Genomic DNA, 21,672 nt, shown 5'->3' with positions numbered 1-21,672 from the left:
AAACTGGTCTTTTGGATCCTTTTACTGCTTACTTTTTAGCAAGTTTAATTATTAAATTCCTGAAAATACTTGCTTACACTTCAAATGTTTACACTTCAAACATAATTCCTTCCTTTTTTCAACAAGAATATATTGTAAACTGTATAATACTCAATGGTGGTGGCCCAGAACACTGCAGTTAGAAGTTGGCTAAAAATTCATGACTGTCTTTTTTAATAGCTTGGAAAAAATCTCAAAAGCCAGGACTTGGTTTGTTAGTGCCCCCAAGAAAAGCAGTTGGCTCAAATTGAGCTGCTCTTTGGCTTCTTCCTTCAGTTCTTTTCCCGTCTCCCTTGCTTTGCTCAGACGTATTATTTTGATTTAACCGTAAAGCATGGAAACCTTTGCAAAAGGGAAGGAGTTGGGTAGCGTCGGGTCAGCTGCCAGTGTGTGACACGGCGAGATGTGGCTCGGTAAATCAATCCTGCGCAGCGAGCCAAAATACCCCCGCCCTGTCAGCCCAGGGAAGTTCTTCTGACTCGGGACCCTCAGCGAGCACGCGAGCGCAACGCCGGGGTGTGAATGAAGCTGCAGGAATCCCCCCGGCCTGCGGCAGGAGGAGGAGGAGGAGGAGGAGGAGGAAGGCGCCCGCCCCGCGCTGCGCTCCCGGGCCCGCTCCGCGCAGCTCCATCGCCCCCTGGTGCCCGTCCGCCGCCGCCGCAGCCGCCGCCGCGGAGCCGCCTGGTGCCGGTGCCCGGTGCCGGTGCCCGGTGCCGGTGCCCGCCCCGCCGTGTCCCTCCGCGCCCCCGCCGTCCGTGTCCGCTGCCGGTGCCAGCCCGGCAGGTTCGGCGCTCGCAGCCCCGTGCCCGGCACCGCGCCGGGCAGGGCCGGATCGCTGAGGCGACGCAGTAGATCCCTGACTCCGAGGCAGGTATTTACATCCCGCAGGCTGGTCCAGAAGGAAGGGGTCTGTAAGACCACCTGATCCCCAATGGGAACCCAATTAAGATTTTAATAAAACCCTTGCAGGGAGCCGGGTCAGGAAGAGGCCTCTCGAAAAAAAGCCGAGCACAGCAAGTTTGCGCTGCGAGCCGCGTTGTGACGCGCAGTTCAGCGTCTGTGGCTTTCCTCCCTTCATCTCCAGCCAAGCCACTGTCTCCAGCTGTCTCAGACGATTGCTGAGTCTCCTAAAGGCCCAGCTACACAAGAGGCTCCGGGGAGACTTTGCAGAGCGTTTCTCTCCCAATGTTATCTCCATCTCTCAAAATCCAAAGGCATCTTAACGTCTTTCTGTCAGCAACAGCACTAAGTGTTTTAACACAAGTGTCTCCTGGCTGAGGATTTTCTGCCATCCCAGCTGTCCACATCCAGCTTTTCTATCAAGTGTTTTTGTCTCCTCAAAGCACAAATGAGTGCTTTGCCTGTTTTGACTTTATCCGTTCTGTGAAACTGCAGTAGTGTTGGGTGATGGCTATAAATTACTTTGTTTCTCAAAGCCCAGGCACAGATTCTTTGAATCCAGAGTTAAAAAGTGAACAAAGAACCGAGTAATACTCATCCACGTGTGCCTACAGACAGGGACCTCTCGCTCCCTTTGCAGCAAAAATACCAGCCCTGGGTACACTGAAAGGCGTGAGCACCAAATGGGGTGGCTGCTTCCGTCGCTGGGACACACAGACTTTTGTTTGCCTGTTAGTCAAGGCATAATCTGGAAAAAGCACCCGTTGTGGAGGAGTAGGTGATTAATGCTTCTGAAATCCTGGCCCAGGGAAGAGCCGGCCCTGCCAGACGTGATAATGCTGTCCTCTGACGAACGGTCATAGCTCAGCCTTCTTCAGATAACAATGTAGGTTTGTGCGTTAGCTTCAGATATCGATCCCACCAGGGAAGGGCTCGCTGTCGTGCAGCCGTCCATCCCACCTCCTCCACGCTCAGCTGTCAGAGCCATGGGTTCTGGCTGTACTTCTTCCTTTCGTTAGCACTTCTGCGTAGGCTCACGGTTACAAACATGCTTGTCCGTTGATCTCGCGCCTTTCAGCTGGAATTCGAAGTCCTTTACCCGTAGGAATTAAGCATTGCAACAGAGCAGCTGGACATGCAGGGAGCACATAGGGATCACCCAGGCGGTGTGTTGCTGTAACACAGCTGTTTCTTGTAGCGTGGCAGATACTTAGCGGAATTCAAGAATACCCAAACAGAGAGTTTGTACCAGCTGTTCTCAAACTGATTTGAGTTGTCAATCCATAAAGTAGTCTGCCAGAGCTGCGGGCCCCAACACAGTGGCCTGACGTACAGGGATGATAGACTTGCTTTTCCGAGGTGCAGGCACTACATCACCTTTGGCAATGAGTCCTCAAGCTCTTGTCCTGGCCCTCGCAGCTCACTGTCCTTGCAGTGGCCCTGATACAGCTGTATTTTGAGCCAGACTGTCTACTGGGTCAACTGAATCTGGAATTTTTACAATGTCAAGCCTTTATTTCTTTCTTAAAAACACTTAAGACAGCACCATCAGCTCCAGGTTCTTGACACCTGGCTCGCCGGCGCTCTCTTGCCTCCCTGAGGATGGGCAGCAACTGCAGCCCAGCCACGTTCCTGCAGGTCAAGGATGAGCAGATCAGCCAGCAGATCTTGCCCGGGAACTGTTCTGTGGCAGAACCAACTTACCTCGTGTTTATGTAAAGCCACGCAGTAAAGGTGCTCACATACTACTGTCATCTTGCAGCCTGTGTGTTCTTACGTAAACTTTTAAAGGCATTCGTGTTTGTGATTCATCCTGAAAGCCTGTGGGGACAGCAGCACTGTAGAGGCACGTTAGCTCGGTTCTGAAACAGTGGTGCACTCTTCTTGAACAAGCACATCCTCAGAAACACCTGCACTGCTGATTTTCTGCCTGACATTGCTCATGTATAATTGGTTACGTCAGGTCTACTGTAAAACACTATGAAAAGGAAACTTTTTCCAGGAACAGCTGAATTCTGGTAATTTTCAAGTCATGTAATTTGTTTCTGAAGTTGAGTTCCTATTTCCATGCTACAATGCCCTTACGCATCAGTTTTGCAGGACTGGACACTAAAGATGGGCAGCATGTCCTCTAGGTTGAGAGGTGGACACATCTAAAAGGTGATTCATCCTCAGAGATGAGTCACTCCATAAGCGTGCCTGTTCCTCTCTACTGATAGTAAAGAAAATCTGGGCAAATAGCTCGGAAACATCTACGCTGCAGCTTTACAAACCACCTAGAAGGAATCTGACTTGTGTAGTGATAGGACACGGGGCAATGGCTTTAAACTGAAAGAGGGGAGATTTAGATTGGATATAAGGAAGACATTTTTCACTCAGAGGGTGGTGAGGCACTGGAACAGGTTGCCCAGAGAAGTTGTGGCTGCCCCATCCCTGGCAGTGTTCAAGGCCAGGTTGGATGGGGCTTTGGGCAACCTGGTGTAGTGGAGGGTTTCCCTGCCCATGGCAGGGGGTTGGAACTAGATGATCTCTGAGGTCCCTTCCAACTCTAACCATTCTATGATTCTATTCTGAAGAGGATGCTGAGCGTATGGGCCATTTGAATGAGCAGAAACCCATTCTTAGAACTACGTTTTACATTGTAATATGGTATTTACCACTTGTGCAGCAATCCCAAATGCAGACTGTTGGCTAAGCAGTGTTTCAGGATGCCTAAATCCCACAGTTGGTGTTTTCTGTCTTTATCCTTATGTAACAGAACCACCACCCAGCTAGTGAGCCTGCCAGGAGGAATTTGGAAAAGGGTGCTCGCAGGCCAAGCTGAAGATGTGTTGGCAACACCGTGCGTGTGGGCAGTTCACACAGCCCGCAGTCTAATTTTGGCTGTAACCACTACTGCTGTTAGATTCTCATTGTGCATTGGTGTTTGCATGCGTGTGGAACAGGGGCTGTGCCATGTAATTACATCAACAGCAGTGGAAATGTCTCATCACGTCTGTAACTACCAGCATAATTTGAAACCCTTTGCTCAAGAGCAGGTAATCCCACCCTTGCCCCTTCTTGCTTTTAGGAGTGCATGAAGCTATTGAGTTGTTTTAGAGAATTTCAACGCGCAGCATAAAGGTTTGGGAGCTGAAGCTGCCCTGAAAATAAAAAAATGATAGTGTGATGCAAATCAAACTGTACCACTGCATCTTTTAATTTCTGAGAGACTGAACTGGAGGTGAAAGTAAAGACTATGTGGTGCGGACTAGCAAAGAGCTGTTATCTGCTTCACTGCAGGCTTCATGCATTTGAAAAATCAGTGTGAAAAACACCTGAGCAAGAAATACACCGTGCCTTTATTATCTCGTCTGCTCAGATGGCTCCCTGCTCCTTGTCCCCTACAAAATTCCTGCTGTCTTAGTCTCAAGCCTCAATCTACACCTAAATGTTTCTCAAAGAGAAGCAATTTGTCAGCTTTCCTTGCATTCAGGTAGGACTGTATTGTACTCAACAAAGTACCCCAGTCTTTTATAAGCCAAAAACTCCTGAATTCCTTCTCTGGCTTTAAGAAACTCAGCCTGTCCTTATGCCTCAGCATGTAGTTCAAGATACTTCTGCTGTGAGGAAATGCTGGTTTCAAAGGCTCCTGCTGTCTCTTGCCCCAGACTGCAGTCCCTCCCTGCCCCTGTGAAATAATTTCAGTTTAAACTAACCAAACAAAAAGAAATCATTTCAGTGATCCAGTTTGCAACATGGGCACCAAGCAGTGGGACAGAGGGGCAGCAAGCTGTGGCTGAGAGCACAGAACAGGGTTTTGAGTAATTTTGCGACCAAAGCCAAAACATCACATAGCTACACCCTTGCTTTTCTGCCTGGGGAAACACAACTACTGTAGCTGCTGTCCTGATGAGCTGTCCTCTCAAGTATTCTATATGTGTAGGTACTGCCTACATGGGCATCAGCAATGTTTACATTTGTACCTTGGAGGCTCGTGCTGGAAGAAATGTCGAGAACGCAGTGACCGTAAAGGAGCATGGAATGGGAGCTGTTCCTTGCAAGGTGTGGTACCGGGACACAGGATGTCACAGAAGCAGAGGTAGTTCATTGTTAACGTCATCTCCTAATTCTCCTTTTTTCTTTTGCTTTTAGTGTGGAAACAGTAAATGATGGGCAGTTTCATAGTGTGGAACTCGTGATGCTGAATCAAACTCTGAACCTGGTGGTGGACAAGGGGACTCCCAAGAGTCTAGGAAAACTCCAGAAACAGTCTTCTGTCAGCCTTAATACACCCCTCTACATTGGAGGTATAGTGAGTTTCTCTGGACTTTGAGATTTTAACAGTTTTCTCAGAAGCAAATCGTCTTCCATCCTATGGAGAGGACTCTCGGGGGCGGGGGTTGGAACTAGCAGTTAGCCTTTCCCCTCTGCCAGAGGTTGCCTCCCTGGACAGAGAGTCTGGAAACCACATCTCTGCTGTTCAGCTTCATACTCCATAGTCCACTTGCACCCCACCGCACGCCAGGCCAGGGAGGTTAACCTCAGCACAGCACAGGTAGTTTGTGTGTCACACAGCCATGGCAAGAGCAATCCCTTTGTCGTTTCCAAAGCTTTCAGAACTGGCTGGCACCAAGATGTCATGGTGGAAGAATACAATGGAAGCATCACAGTCACTGCAAAAAAAGCAAATTAATAGTCAGTAGGTTTAAATATACTACAACATAGCTGTATTTCTGTTGGAAATTTTATAGAGGTCTAAAAATTCTGGGAGGAAAAAAAAAAATTAAAACCTCCAAACCATATTAACACACAACCTGAATAAGAACTTCTTGGCTAATAGTTTTCTCATTGGAAACTGAAGCCAGAGCTTGAATATTAAAAGATATTAGAATTGACCAAACTTCAATTAAGAACTATTTTCACATTCAGTACTGAATTTTGGGGGAAGTAGGGGCCAAGTAGGGTGGGAAACAGATGCCCTGACTAATAAGTATCCCACTGATTAGGTGTATGGATATGAGAGACAGAACGAAGGCTGTGCTCTGTCTGACTGATCTGGTTTTGCCAGAACCACCCCCAACTCTATTCTGGACTGAATGCTGAGATCTCTCCCTTTCGCTGACACAGAGTTCTTGGATTTTCTACACAGCTTATTCTAAATGCAAAAGTCAGCAGAGCAATAATAGGCTCAGAAGGTCTTTGGCCTTTTTCTAAGTAGATCATTGAAGCCAATAGTAGAAACTTACCAGTTTCACTTGGTGCTGGTCAGGCTTTTTGTAAATAGTTCCTTTTGATAACACTTTTCTAAGAGAACCTTGGATATTGCCCTTGTAAATCAGAAAACTGGCTAATCTTGCTTTGTGCAGAGCTGAACTGTTATAATGGGCTCCTATTAAGAATGTCACAGGCTATTAAAGAGCATTATGCGTCAAAGATAATCTGCTGGTGAGGCCATCACACTTTCTTCCTCTAGCACAGCATAAAAGACACCAACCCCACAGCAATTTATACACAGGGAACTTGGGATGTAATCACGTGGAAAAGTTTTGTTACTAGATGAGCACTGTGGATGAATACTAATTCTCAAAAGATACCTACAAAAATGCATTCCCAAGACAAATCTGGACCTGAAATGAAGGACTATTGGATACCAGAAGCCATGGAGACTCTTTTTATTGCCCATTAAAATTCTTCTTGCTTCTTTCTAAGCCCTCACTGTTCTGCTTGTGCCACCTCTCTGTATGTCACGTTTCCATGGATGCCAGCTGCCCTTCCGCTTCGGTCTGCTTAGTTAAAGTAATTGATTAAATTACCCCAGAGCAATTGTTCCTAACCTACACTAAGCTTTAAGACAGACCTGAGCCTTCATGTGCCCAGAATTTTGTCCATCTCTCCAAGTACATCACTGGTACAGCAACTTTCCTCCTAACACACGGTTAAACAAAGATGCTGGTTTCGTTTTAAGACCATCTTTAACAGTGGAGTTACTTATGGAGAGCAAGCACTTGCCAGTGCCCATGCAGCTGTGCAGCCCAAGCGGATGTCAGTGGGGAGGACGTAACACAACATCCAAAAGAATCTGCTGGCCAGCTGAGCGTGTGAACTCTCCCAAGTGCTTGAACAAGTTGGAGGGTATTCGCCACAAGGACTGGGCCTCGTCTCCTCAAGTGCCGCCCTCTGTCTCTAGAGTTCTCCTGCACAAGTTTCCGTGGGGTGCACTCTTACCACTTCCTGTCTCAACGCAGTGGTCTAGAAATGCCTGACTATCCTGCCATATCCCAGAGGTAGCTACCTGCTGGCAAGTAAAGACATTCTTAAACCTTTCAGAAAGATAATTGCTATTAAACTATAGACAGAAGGAGTATTATCTAAGGAGGACAAGAACACATGGCCATCGGCCAAAAAACCTGGGCTTTTCTTTTTTTTTTTTCTTTTTTTTGGTCATAAACTTCTTACAAAAGCTTAGGCAAGTGATTTTATATTTGTTTCTTTCTATTTCCAGAGTGAGGACAATGAGACTGTGCTACCATACAAAAGCTCTATGCTTTATCTGACAAAAGAGATATTAGCAATTATAATTTACGTACTATCATTGTTACTGTGAGTAAACCTTCCCTTTTTGTTTTTATCTGAAGGGATCCCGACCTCTACTGGATTATCTTCACTGCGCCAGGGTGCAGATAAGACACCAAATGGTTTTCATGGATGTATTCATGATGTCCGCATCAATAACGAGCTGCAGGATTTCAAGGATTTACCACAGCAGTCACTAGGAGTCCTCCCTGGCTGCAAATCCTGTAACATCTGCAAGCATGGTATCTGCCGGTCCCTAGAGAAAACAAGTGTGATTTGTGAATGTCACCCAGGCTGGACGGGCCCCCTGTGTGACCAGGAAATTGGAGACCCATGTCTCAACCACAGGTAAGCTCGAACGAATGCTGACGGGAGGGTGGAAGCATACAGATAATGGAAGGTTACAGATAATGCATATTTCATGTTTCATTTTGTAAAACCACATCTGACTGTTTTTGTGGGGCTGGGTTCCCACATGAAATTACTGACAGTCATGAGTCAGCATCCATGGCAACTCTCAATTTCCACTTCCTGTTCCAATGTTGCTCACTCTCTGAATGAGCTCTTTTTTCCTGGAGGAGCTCAGGTGTTAATACTGCGGGTCAGGCTTTCAGCTGTGACTCTACACATTGAAACACAAAACCTCCTGTTAATGGGTATGGATTACCTCTGAGGTGGTGAGTGCCTCCATTTATCCAGGGCAGAGCTACCTGAGAGCAGAAGGTGCACATTTTAGGGATATGCTCACAGCAGCACTGGACCCAGTATCCAGACTAACTCCCTGAAGACCATACACTGCAATGTGAACAGTTTTAAATTTCCCAAATAGCTGACTTTAATATTACACTGCAAAGCTCCCCTTTAAAGTGCGGGTTTAAAGGATGGCATGGAGTTGCATGCAAAGGGAGCACGAGTGTAAAGCATTCACAGTTCAAAGGCTCAATAACCACGTCTCCATCAGAAACACGGGATGAATAGCTTACTTATGGCAAGTACACAAGGAAACAGTCCAACGCAGACCAGCAGTCTGCATAGCTCCGTGTGTTTTGTAAGCAGATGGAAGTACTTTTGTTTTAGAAGCGACTTTGGTTGCAATATCTGTGGAAGGGGCTTTTCACAAGCACGTACTTTTGACAGGTAAATTGACACAGTGAATAATCACTCTCGGAAGGGCAGAAGTTTAACTTGGCAGAGGTACCATTTTGAACTTGCTTCTGGGTCTAGTTCTGCAGAGTGCTGAACCCTGGAAGGTGTTGAGAAGCACCTGACAGTTTACAGACCAAAGGTATGAAGATCCAAGTGAAGAAACACTCGGAGACACAAATGTTTCCTTGAATTTCCAATGTCAACATGAAGCTTTCGTGCTTGGACAGAGAAAAATAAGGGAGTTCCAGATGTTTATGTGATGAGGGATTGTTTCTCTCATAATCTGAGGAGCATGACACAATCATGAACGTAGCCCCCTTCAGAAGGTAGCTGTGTGTATTTCTAGTGCTCGCATACTGTCCCACCTTTCATGAAATCACTTTGGCCTTTTGGAGTTGTTTCCTTAAAGCCAAGCCCTTTGTGTCCAGGGGAGCACAGTGCTGGCAGGTGTCTGCTCCAACACTCACAGATTAATCTCGGTGAGGAAGTGCAACTGCAAAGAACAGGAAGTTGATGATAACAAGAGTTACTATCCAGGCACACCTTGGGTCAGTGGGGCAGAAAATACTGGTTTATATAGACTCCTTTTATTACAGTATTTTGCATGCCTTGACCTGACTCAAACTGCTTTTATTTTTTGTGCTTTTAAGTTCAAAGCTTTAAAATGAAATGTACATGGATTCAACATAAGCACGGAACAATTTTAAAGTAACAGAAAGAAAAGAAATAAAAATAAGAGAAAGGCATGGGTTTATGTCAAGTAGGACCTGATACAGAAAAGGTTTATAAGCCCTGAGCAGTTTTCCTTCACTGAACAGTGTTGCTTTTTTCTCTGTTCTCAGCCCATTCCAAGTCTGTCCCTGTTCCAGAAGTAGGGATGGTGTCAGAGAACCTGCTAACGATGAACACCTCTCCCTGTGGTGTTCCTCAGAAATACCAAAGCTCTCTGCAAACCACATGAGCCAGGGAACCCTTCCACTACAATCATCCATGAATAAGTCTGTGCATAGCTTTTCCACAAGCACCTTCATTTATCACACTGTTTTTCATCACCTGATACTATTTGTAGAGTAATTCTGCTAAGGAGGCCTGGGCAGGCAGCTGGATTGTTGGCACTTAGTTCTACATGCTGATGCTGTAAATATGAGCTGTCTTGTGTGGGTGCCAAGCGTTGGTCCATGCTCACGGAGGAGCCTAACGTTCTTCAGAGATCACTTATGATCACAAATTCTAAATGTATTCTCTGAACGTTATCCAGTATTCACTGAAAACTCACAGTTTCTTCAGAGTTTGACACTGAACTGCTGTTTTTGGATTAGTATCCTGGAGTTAACGGGCAGAAATGCCAAAACCAAACATCCCTGGGAAAAGGAACTTCCATGTCTAACACAGGCCAGCTCTAAATGCTTCTCTTTCTCCAGGTGTCTGCATGGTAAGTGCATGGTGGCCAATGTTGCTTACACCTGTAAGTGCATGGAGGGCTACACCGGCACCTACTGTGACAAGAAGAACAATTCCTCAAATCCCTGCAGGCTTTTGAAGTGCAACCACGGGCAGTGTAAAATTTCTGAGCACGGGGAACCCTACTGCGAATGCGATCCGAACTATAGTGGAGAACACTGTGACAGAGGTATGCCTGGCCGTAGCGCCAAGGATGCTGGTCTGCTGCGTTTCTGGTTTACACCTTTGTTTTCGCTTCTCCTCCATGTGACTCATATCGGGGGGTAAATGGCAAATTGTTGAAGATAAAGCTAAGTCAGCCTCTGCAGAGCAATACAGGGAGGAGAAAAAACCCACACAACAGCTAGCTAGCTGCTATCCAGGCATATGGAAAGGGAGACATCTATAGAGAAGGGTTTTATTCTCTGTCTCCTGACCCCTCAAGGTTTGCTGCTCCCAGTATTCTGGTGGGATGTTTACAGGAGAGGTTGTTGTGAGGTTTAACCTCAGCAAACAGTGCTCAGTTAACGGCAGTGCTGGGAAAGGAGGTCTTACCCTGCATACCGCAGGCTTTTGTAGATGACATGAGCAGGAGCTGGAAGGCAGGAGGTACTGCTCATCCCAAGTGGCAGTAAAGATTCTCAGCTTGCTCCCTCTGATGCAGCTGGGCGGGTTTCCTGGGGAATCCCACAGATCATGCTGGACTCTCCTACTCAGGCTGGGGCCCAACTCTTCTGCCCTGACCTGAAAAGACTCATCAGAAGCTCGGTGAGTTCTACCTTTATCCCTTCTGCCTTTTTTTGTTCCTGTACAGAAGGAAGGAGCTGGCTCGTATTATTTCCAAATTGCACACGTACACAGCCTCACCAAAATGTATCTGGCTGCTGCAAAGGGGCTGCAGAACAGCACAGACATTGTCAGGTATCCCACATTACTGATGTCATGCAGAGCAGGCTGACCTTTGATCCTGAGAAGCAGACATAGTAAAACTAATTCACATTTTGCAGGAGTGTTGCAGGATTCAACACTCAGCATTCATTAAAGCACTTCCAGAACAGCTGATCAAAGCCAGCAGGCCCGCTTGGCCTCTGCCGTGTGCCGGATATTGCACGTTTGTGTAACACAAGCTCTGCTTTGATGGCAGGTACAAAGCAGCAAAAGATTAAGGTCCTGCTCATGCCATCTGTTTGCCTTGAATATCATGACACATACAGGACCGTCCGCTGATGTTTGGGGAATATCTGGCAAAATAGTCACCACTTTTTTTTTTCCTTTTACATCTCTGTTGTCTTACCAGAGAATCTCTGCCAAGGAGAGATAATTCGAGAAGTAGTCCGTAAGCAGCAGGGCTACACGTCGTGCGCCACTGTCTCCAAAGTACCCCACCTGGAATGCCACGGCAGCTGCAGCAACGGGCAGTGCTGCGTTCCTCTCCGGAGCAAAAGGCGGAAATACTTCTTCCAGTGCGTGGATGGCTCCACCTTCACGGAAGAACTGGAGAGACATGTGGAATGTGGCTGCTCAAAATGCTTATAAGCCATTCTCCAGTCTCTTGCCACTTTAATCGACTCAGAAGCGCTATCAAAACGGGACCTATTTACTTGCAGAGTGAAGAAGAAGAAAAGAATTATTAAGTATATTGTAAAATAAACAAAAAATAGAACTTATTTTTATTATGGAAAGTGACTATTTTCATCTTTTATTATATAAAGTATCGCACCACTTTGGGTATATGTATCATATAGTGAGTTATTTTTACCATGAATCTTTTTTAACAGTTGTAAGAAAAAAAAAAATCAAAATTTAAAAGTTAAAAAAAAAAATATAAAGAAAACATAGCCTGACAGGAGAAATGTGGGTGTGACTTTATATGTATGCACAATGAACAGATGTAAAGGTGTTCCAAGGACCTGCCACAGACTGATACGGGCTGAAGAAATCTCCGAGGCTCTGAGCGGGTCTCCTAAGCGAGCGGATCCCCGTGACTGACAGCCATCCCACCTGCTCAGGCACCCCGAGACAGCCTCCCCCTCGGTCCCTTGCTCTGCCTGACGCTGCCGACGCTGCTTCATTCCTGTACAGTGGCTCCGCTTGCTGGTCTTGAACTGGTTCCCTCTAGCATGTAGGCACTGCTGTAGCTTGAGGCTCACTACGTTATTTGACTATTGTAACACGATAATACATTTTTTGCTGTGTATGTTGTATTTATCTGTGTTCACCTTATATTCTTCAGCAACTGTATCTATAGAGCACAGGCAGCTTTATCCAAAAGGGGACGAAGGGAAAGGAAGTGGGGAAATATATGTTGCTTTGGGAAATTTGGGGGCAAAATGTGAAGTAAGTGCTAAGTAACGCCTAATAAATGACATAGTACTTTTGTGTAAACTCCTCAACTATGTTATTTCCCAAGTTTGTGCCTTCTGGCTCCCAGCCTTGAGCCCTTTTTTGTATAGAAGTATAAGGAATGCACTGCTACGTCGTTTGTCACGCCTTGACACTTTAACTTGCAAAGGTTGTAAAGAGCATGAAAATACTGCGGGTGCCGGAACGTACCTGCAACGTAATGGCTTTTACTCCCACTGTCACTTGAGCCATGGGTGTAAGCTGGGCTGTAGCTGCCTGTTCATCCACATGCTGGTACTGAGCAGTTGGCTACTTTTCCACAGCTTTTTAAACGAGCAGAAGTTGCACTATATCCGTGTGACGGTATTCAGCCAACGTTTGTCCACCTTAGCAGCGCGCTTTTCTCTGCACAAGGGGAGATGTGTCAGCTCCATCCTATCCTGTTCTTGCATTTGGTGCAGATTCACCAATTCAGCCACAGCTTTTCCACCTGCACTGCTTCATGTTCTGTGCTTGTGTCCCAAAGGACTCCCATTAACTTTAGCTGTGTTCAGAGCAAACGCTGAATAGGAAATGGAAATCAACGCAGGGATAAATTCTCACTGTGAATGTGAGGCAAAAATTGACTCTGGGAGTGAGTTTGATTTTTGGAGGATTTTCGGCAGGGCCACCTTTCAGGGTCAGTAAGTACATGCAAAGAGTACCATGGATACCTTGAAGTTTCTCTTACTGTAAGTTTCAAGCATCCCCATCAATGACTGTTCCATTATCAGTATAATTTCTTTCTTTCCCTAATATAGCAAGTATTACGGGCCTCTCTTCGGTTTCTCTTTCTCTAAGAGAGGTAAAGTCAGGGATGATTCCTAACAGCCGTAAGCTCCTTTCAGGAACTCTTGCTGGTCTCACCAAAAAGATTTCAGATCAGGGGCTTCAGCAAAGGATGAGTAGGAAAGTTGAATCCAGTAAACTGGGCTTTTGTTTCGCTGGGGCTTTAGAAAGATGCACAGAATGCAACTCTGCTATGACAAGTATAAATGTGTATTTCCCATTAAGAAAAGCGACCATCTAGCTATCATGCAAGCAGAAAGCTTTAACGTGCTTCACGTTCTTCTGCTATGTCAGTCTCTCCTTAACTACAGCAGTTCATTCATATGTCTTTGTTACTGCCAGAGGAACTTGAGCAGAAGGGACATAACCAATCTAACAGCCATCTCACAGAATAAATATCAGTACATGGAGCTCGCAGTCAGTGAAACATCAAACGCTCACTAGGTAATGTGCCAAACTCTGATGGGAAGAGTACAGCTCAAGAGCCAGGGAAAAACTAACCCTGCTTGCAAGTACTATGGGCTGCTTCTTACTTTGAATATAACATCAGAAGCTCATAGCAGCTGGACTTTGCGGTGTACAACAAAAATCACTCAAACCCACAACCTACAGGTTTTAAATATTCCTGCAAGTTAACTGCAGACACTTGTGCAAGTATGTGCCTGAAACACCACTACCATTCATGTTTCATTCCTGCTTAGAACACTTTTAATTTCTAAAGAAGTGGCTGCTATGGTGCCAGGCAGAAGAAATCCAGACTGAGCAGTGGCTTGCAAGCCCTCCGTGTGCTCTGCTGCACAATTTGTAGCCACTGAACTGCCAAGGCCTGCAGAAACACAGCCCCTCTTGAACACCACCCAAAACTGTGTTCACTTTGTCCCATGAGCAGCAACACTTCCAAGAAAGAAGGTGACATTTACTCATTTACACCTGCTGGAGAGTGCTTTAAAAAGAATGACCTTGACTGGCAAGGCAAAAGCCATCAACATCTAGTTAACGCATCACTCTGGGATGTATTTAAGCAAAGCCTAGCAGCAAAGTGACCAGCAACAGCTCAGCAAGTCTGGCCCTGTTCCTGGCCCTTTTCTGTCATGGCACTTCAATGTTAAACGCTGGGATAAAGGACTAAGAGTATCTATTTTGTAACCAAATGATGCAATTTTTGTATGCTTTGAGGCAGCACTTGCCATTGGATAGTGATGCTTTATGTCAATGATTCTCTGTCTTGCTATAGAATTATTTTATGTTAAGAAAATAAAAAGCATTCAGATGTGCCAAAAATGTGGGGTTAACTGAAGTGTAATTAGCTCTGAAAGTTTCTCTGTAACCTGCCTAACGTTACAACAGATTTCAAGAACTGCGGGCACAATGCAGTAGTTTTTACCTCTATATAAAAGTTTTAATATAAAGTGAAGAAAGATGCTTACCCTTAAAAAATGGCAATGCAGACTGGTGTGAACTGATGTATTTTATTAATAGATTCTCATTGTGATGTAAGTTTAAATAAATTGTTGGGTTATGGAAGATTGTAACATGCTTTGTGATGCCGATTATTTCTACGTGTATTTGAGGTGTTGAGTCTGACCTTTTAAAGTATGTGAGGTAGCTCACGGGAGATGATGAGGGAACTACACACATTCCTCTTGGACAAATCTAGTCAGAGCATGGCTGCAGTTAAGCACAGTACGAATGGTGGTTACATATTTTTATGGCATCACAACCTGATCTTTCAGGAGTCTTACACGCACAGATGAATTGAGCCACACAGATTTTGAGCCTGGGGATTTTCTTCAACGCTTTTTTTTCTTTTAAGCTGGTTGAGAAAGGCCTGCAGCAAAAATACACTAATTAACTAATGAGAGAATAAATGAAGAAATATTGTGAATTGAGGTCAGAGGAGATCTGACTGAGGAAATGGAAGTCACACAGCCAACAGTGGATGATAAAAGAGATCTCATGATGTCCTGACACACACATATTCCAAATTTGCTGCCACACCTGTGGAGCTGGTTATTGTTAGTGACCCAGATGTAACAGACCTGGTCATTGCATTCCAGTAAGACGAAGCCCATGCCTAGCCCTCAGCCTTCCCTCACCCAAGGCCCTGTGTAACGCTCACATATTGCTAATTATGCTTCAAACTACAGCCCTTAGAGTTGCCTTTGCCATTCCATGCAAAACTGGTGACAGCACTCGGCCAATAAAAACACTCAACCTTAATGAGCATCATTAAGCCTGAACTATGAAGGTTAATTACATAATTGTAGCAGATGGTAGCATTTTCACCTAAAGCAAACCCAGCTGAGCCCACTAAACAGCTAGTGGGAACTGTTCAAATATTTTTAGGGACTGGCTGAAGTAACTGGTTTGCACAGTAGTTATTTGTATTGCTTGTGGCTTTGCAGCACATGAGTTCCTCAGCGACCACTCAAGCAACTGCTGCCCAAGGACAAAACGCTCTTGTTTTTGCTTCTGCTTGCAGTGCTCCAGGTATTGCTCTTTAGCCATTGGTCTGAGGCAAACAACACTGAAAAACTGTCTGAAGCAAGGTGGGAGCCAAGAGGTGGTACTGCTAGCCACTGGCAGGAGCCTTCAGGTTCTATGGCGCACACCTGCATCCTTCATCTCTGCTAGCCAAGACCCAGTGCCAATTCACTCATGTTTGCACAGTGGGGCTCTGTCCCACGCTGGGGCCTCACCCTGATGCACTGGCACTGCCACCCACTCCATACCGGAGTCCCCAGGCAAGTCACTTCCCCCGGCTGAGGCTGCTCTGTCCCCCTCTCGCTGCCGGGTTTGCGGTCGTTTTTTTTCTCATTTGTGGCGATGGTTACTTCAAACAGAGAGCGCGGACAAACGCCACGACCAGGGCAGCACCCCCGCTACTCGCCCGCAACCCGCCCCGGCGCGGGGCGCGGCGCTGCGCGGGGACCGCCAGCAGGTGGCGCCGCAGGGCGCGGCCCGGCCCGCTCCCGCGGGGGGGCAGTCTGGGGATGGGATGGGATGGGATGGGATGGGATGGGATGGGATAGAATGGAATATTTCCGTTGGAAGGGACCCTCAACTGCCGGAGCAACGGAGGGCTGACCAAAAGCCAAAGCATGTTGTTAAGGGCACTGTCCAAATGCCTCTTCAACACCGACAGGCTCGGGGCATCGACCACCTCTCTGGGAAGCCTGTTCCAGTGCTTGACCACCCTGTCAGTGAAGAAGTTACTCCTAACGTCCAATCTAAACCTCCCCTGGTGCAGCTTTGAACTATTCCCATGGTCCTGCCACTGGACACCATGGAAAGAGCTCAGCACCTCCCTCTCCAGGTCCCCTCCTCAGGAAGCTGTAGAGATCAATGAGGTCGCCCCTCAGCCTCCTTCTTTCCAGACTAGACAAGCCCAAAGTTGTCAGCTGCTCCTCAAAGGGGTGTATGTATATGTGATACACAGCTATTCTGGGGAGTTTTACTGATCCTGTGCCATCAACTTCCTGGCTCTGTTCACATTGGTCCTGCGAGGAAAGGAGCCCCTGCTGTCCCCGTGAGCTGCAACTTCGCATGGGGTCACTATGGTCAGGAGCCCACAGCTTACCCCAGGAACCTGCAGGAACCAGCAGCAGGCGGATGACCCCGCTGAGCCCCAGGAGGGCACCTGTGAGACCTGAGGGTGTCGGACACTTCTTCAGCACCATCCCTCCACAGCAGGACAATGGCTCCCTGTGCTGGCATACGGGGCAGCTGGTGCCGACGCACTGCGGCAGCCTCAGGGCAGTGTCATGACGGCAGCATCACAAGGCTGCTGTTGATGGTACCACCGTCACTTGGGTGCTAGCACCTTATGGAATAACAACTGATTCTGCCATTTCTACCCTAATTCTGCTGCTGTTTGCTCACACACGCTGGGGCATAAGCACCGCATGCCTGAAGAGTTTAGTACTCAGCAGGGCACTACACTGAGCCGGCAGGTGCCCACCCCTGCAGCCCATAATACCTCTTGTCTATGCAAGAAAGCACAGCTGTTCCTCCGAGCACCTTCAGCCCTGAGAGAGCCCTGCAGGCAGCAAGAAACTCCTCGGGCATGTAACGGAGCACACATGCGCTACAAGCAGTACTTATTAGTATGAGGAAGCTCAAACTTATACCATGACGCATAGGGGCATCCCATAGTCGCACAAGCAGGAGGAACAGAAGTTGCTGCGAGACTTGCATAGCTTTGCATCTTGTTCCTACATGATCTCTTGACCTCTCCTTTCCCAGGGCTTCTGTGCTTTCAAAGTGAAGTGATACTCAAGGCAGTCTGGGGATGACGCTGCCTTCTCCTACTGCCTATGACTCATCCCCACAGAACTAGGATCACTCCTTTTCTGTAAAATAATCTTTTGCAACTGTTGTATCTTGCCTGGGGAGGAAGAGCACACATTCTACCGCAGAGATGTGTGGAAGGGAGGGAAGAGGGTTAAATGAGTCCCACAGGATCAATGGCTTCTATGCTCAGGGGATAGCTCAAAACTCATGGGAAATCAGTCAATTTTCAGTCTTCCAGCTAATCTTCCACCAGCAATATTTAACCAGGCAGCTTCTCTGCCATGCCTCACCTGCAGAGGACAGGTGAATCTGGACCCTGCGCCACTCCAGGCTGCTGGCCGTGTGCTGCTATCGGTGGTGCTGCATTGGCACCTTTATCTGCCCCACCACCTTGTCGCTGGTGCTGAGAGCCAGATCCTGCACTTGCACAGTGGAGGAATTTCTGCAAAGACAGAAAAAGCCGGAAATTAGGTACAGAATTCACCACCCTGGCAAAAATGGCAGGAGGCTTTGGTCCAGCGCAGGGCTAGTCCCGAGCCTCATCACTGGGAAACTGTTTCAGCTGAAACTTAGAAATATGGCAGAAGAAATAGAACAAGGCAGACAATAAGTATGAAATTTTCACTTGAGGATACTGAAATTTTGTGAAGTGACAAGCAACTGATGCCACGGTTCTCTACTGAGAAGGGTTGTTAGTGACAAGCAAATGGCTCAGCCCTGCCTCAGACACTTTGCATGCAGAGCAAGGTTACAGCCATCAAATACCACCAGGTGATTTACGTTGGGACTTAGCAGCACGCACAATACTATCATGCTTTCACCTAGCATGTGACAAGAGCACGCACAACAGGCTGTTACTATAGACCAGCTTAAGCTTCCCTAATTACACACCAGCATATTTTGCATCTCTTAAACTACCCTTGCTTCTTCTGGCTAAAGCATTCATCATATTGTTGGGGTGGTGGGTTTTTTTTATTTTTTTTTTTTTTACTGTGTAAAGGTAAATATCAAAGTATGGTTTAAGGTACTAAGATCCAGCTAGATCAAGTTGGTCATACCAATAAATAAATGAGATTCTAATATAGCAAAAAAAACAACTTTTGGCTTGCCCCAGGCATCTTTGTAAGTCATACTTGTTTAAAAATAAAGTCCTCGCATTCAGGTATATCATTCATACAGAATCCTCTCACGTGGTTTCATCCCACACAGACAGTGTGAAGAACTTCAGGATAGTTGTTAATAACTATTGCTTGCAATTGGTTATATAAATGTATATATACACACACGTAGATCAACTAACTGCACTCTAAAAGTGCTCGTAACCTATAAATCAACTTGATCTGCAAATTAAGGGATGTTCTGAGCCTCTCACAGGCCAAATTTCTAGTTTGAGCTAAACCTCTACTCTGAGACAGACTGAAGATAGCTAGGAGTTGAGCTTGGCTTGTTTATTTCATATATTGTCTTAGTTTTGATGATGTTCAGCTAAAGCATTTTGCCTTCTTGTGAAGCAGTACTTACACCCAAACTTTCAGATTTGCTGATCTTGTTTTCAATTGAACAGCTCTCAGTTCATTAGTTATCACAGATTCCCATTTTTCATATGGGCAGATGAATTAAGGTTTGCAAGACAAATAGCTTAGAGTGGGCATCCAGTGTATTCAAATTCAGCATTTGCTCCTAAGAAACCCACGTACAAAATAATACTTATTTTTGTCCCTGACTGAAGGCAGAGGCTAGGAAAGTAATCACCAAATCTGCATTGCTGGGAAGGGAGAATTATAAATTCCCCAGTGAAAGGCTGGGTCAGGAGGTTTTCTGACTGCTTCAAGAGAGCAGGAATTGGACAGCTGTCAGGCTGTAGACTAGGGTTTTCTTGGTTTTCTGGGTTGCATGTATATGTTTATTACTGGCACTTCCCAGAGATGGTGTTTCACTTCCTCTAGAGTTAGAAGGGGTGTAAGAAACACAGTCAGAGGGCAGGCACTGGAAAAAATATCTCAGGATTAAGGTTCTGAAAAATCTGTGATCTGTTTTCCCCCACCCCACCAGAGACGTCTGTGTGGCTCCAGATAGCTCATTTTACAGAAAACATTCCACACTGCGTAGTCTGGTGACGGGCAGGAAATTAAAGACTGTATCTTATGATCACAGCGTATGTTTATGAATGGACACAAGTTAACTTCCAGGTAGCAGCTAAATTCTCGTATTCCCTCATATCTATGTAAATGCTTGTGTTTAAAATTTCAGTAGTAAAGTACATTGCAGTGAAAAACCGCAAAGCCACACCAAATTTTCCCCTTTTTAAGAATAACATATGGGGATTTCCACAATTACGTGCAGCTTACAGGGAGAAGTTTTGCAGTCTTGTTAATACACTCTCTGCAGCCTTGTTAATACACTCTTAACTTCCTTTAAAGGACAAGAAGCAAACATTAAGAAGACATCAGAGTAAGTTTTCCAAATACAGACATTTCAGAAAGGAAACATGATAAATGAATGAGATTGCATCCACATGAGAATTTTGGCTTTTTTTAATATAAGATTCTCAATTAAAATGAAGAATAAATCCTTTTATGACAGGTTTTAGAATGAAATCCAATAAAATACCAGTGCTCAAAGCAGCCGCAAAATCCCAAAATGAGGCATCTGGGCTCCCTCATTGTGCACAAAGGTGGCCAGTGTGGTGGGTGAAGCTCTACTGGACCTACCAAGCTAGAACTGAGGACAGGTCCACATCTGAAATCTTTCCTTGTAGTAGAACTGTAAGTGAATACTGTCCTCTACTGGGATCGGACATCCAAAATCCTTTTCTGAAGGAAGGTAGTGACCAGGACTAAGCAAAGGACACTTAGTATGGGGTAAAAGGTTTTTTTGTACGTGTTCAGGGTTGGTGGAGGAAAGGAGGATGAAAAGATGGTGGTTCCTGTTTCTACACAAAAGGTTTGTGAGTAAACCACTTGCCCAGGAAGCTGAGGGCTTAGTCTTGCTTCAGTTTATGAAGGGTGGCTTCGACAGAGATTTGCTGAAGCGAAACTCCAGACACGTCAGGAAACTTCAGCTTCCAAGACAGAGCTGATGCCCAAATCCTCCTTCTGGACCATAGCTTTTATATCCCTCTTAGATCATAGTAATTGATCTAGAAGTACACAACACTTCATCGCAAGGCGGGGTGGGGTGGGAAATGACTGTCTGCTCCATTATGAGTTCTTGCTGGAAAACTCGAGTCGAGGAGTGACTCTCGGTAACCCTCACAACAGGGCATTAAAAGCCAGCCTATCCTTGTACCGTGTGAGGAAAAACCTCCTGAGGACTAAAGTTATTCATGTAGTTCTTGGAGTCCAGCCACCAGCAAATAAAAGGACCGATTTCTTATACTGCTTCTGGTGTGTAATTGCATGAGCACTTCCAGTCCCAGTCACGGGAAACGAAAAACAAACTTCGGCTCCCTTATTTACCGACAGAGTGTTCATGTGGTGCTTTTATACCTCAGGAGCCACGGAGAGGGTGAACTCTGGGGCGTCACCAGCTGAGTCTGACATCCCGGTCCCACACAGTGGCAGATAGCACGGCAGCGCAAGCCCCTCTCTGGGCCCGTCCCCTCTTTGGGGGTCCCCTCTCGAGTGTGCTGCTTCCACACCACCAACGCAGCCAGCGTGGCCTGGCGGAGACGGCAGGGGGTCCGCAGCGGGGGAGCCTGCGGCCGCCTCAGGGCTGACAGGATCCATCCGCCCGCCCGGCTCCGCTCAGCCCGCCCCGCTCCCCTCAGCCCGCCCCGCTCCCCTCAGCCCCCCCGGCTCCCCTCAGCCCGCCCCGCGCCCCTCAGCGCCGCCGGCTCCCCTCAGCTCCCCTCAGCCTCCCCCCGGCTCCCCTCAGCCCGCGCGAGCCGCCCGTGCCCCGCCCCCCCGCGCCACGCCAGGTGGTGGCGCCTCCCGATTGGCGGCGGGACCGTGGGGTGACGGGCGGGCGGCGGGCGCCGCGCGGCACGCCGGGAGCTGTAGGCAGCGCGCGGCTGCGCGGGCCGGGCTGGACTGCGGCTCCCGGCGCGCCTCGCGCCGCGCCGTGACGGGGCGAGGGGCAGCGCTGCGGCAGCGGCGGAGCGGGCGCGCAGGAGCGGCTGCGCTGCCT

General features: G+C 46.9%; 1 protein-coding gene across 1 annotated transcript in view; it reads left to right on the top strand.

Annotated features, from left to right (window-relative positions):
• SLIT3 (slit guidance ligand 3) overlaps positions 1-11,616 on the top strand; it is a 526,008-nt gene extending 514,392 nt beyond the window's left edge. Inside the window, exons 33-36 of the mRNA XM_086621882.1 lie at positions 5,074-5,228; positions 7,557-7,842; positions 10,062-10,270; positions 11,378-11,616. Of these exons, the coding sequence (XP_086478008.1) occupies positions 5,074-5,228; positions 7,557-7,842; positions 10,062-10,270; positions 11,378-11,616 (889 nt within the window). The remainder of the gene's footprint in view (positions 1-5,073; positions 5,229-7,556; positions 7,843-10,061; positions 10,271-11,377) is intronic.
• The last annotated feature ends 10,056 nt before the right edge of the window (positions 11,617-21,672 follow it).

The sequence above is a fragment of the Tauraco erythrolophus genome, chromosome 16 (assembly GCF_009769465.1).
Source record: "Tauraco erythrolophus isolate bTauEry1 chromosome 16, bTauEry1.pri, whole genome shotgun sequence".
Classification (NCBI taxonomy): Eukaryota; Metazoa; Chordata; class Aves; order Musophagiformes; family Musophagidae; genus Tauraco; species Tauraco erythrolophus.
The sequence above is the reverse complement of the archived record's forward strand: the minus strand, read 5'-3'. Positions and strand labels throughout refer to the sequence as shown.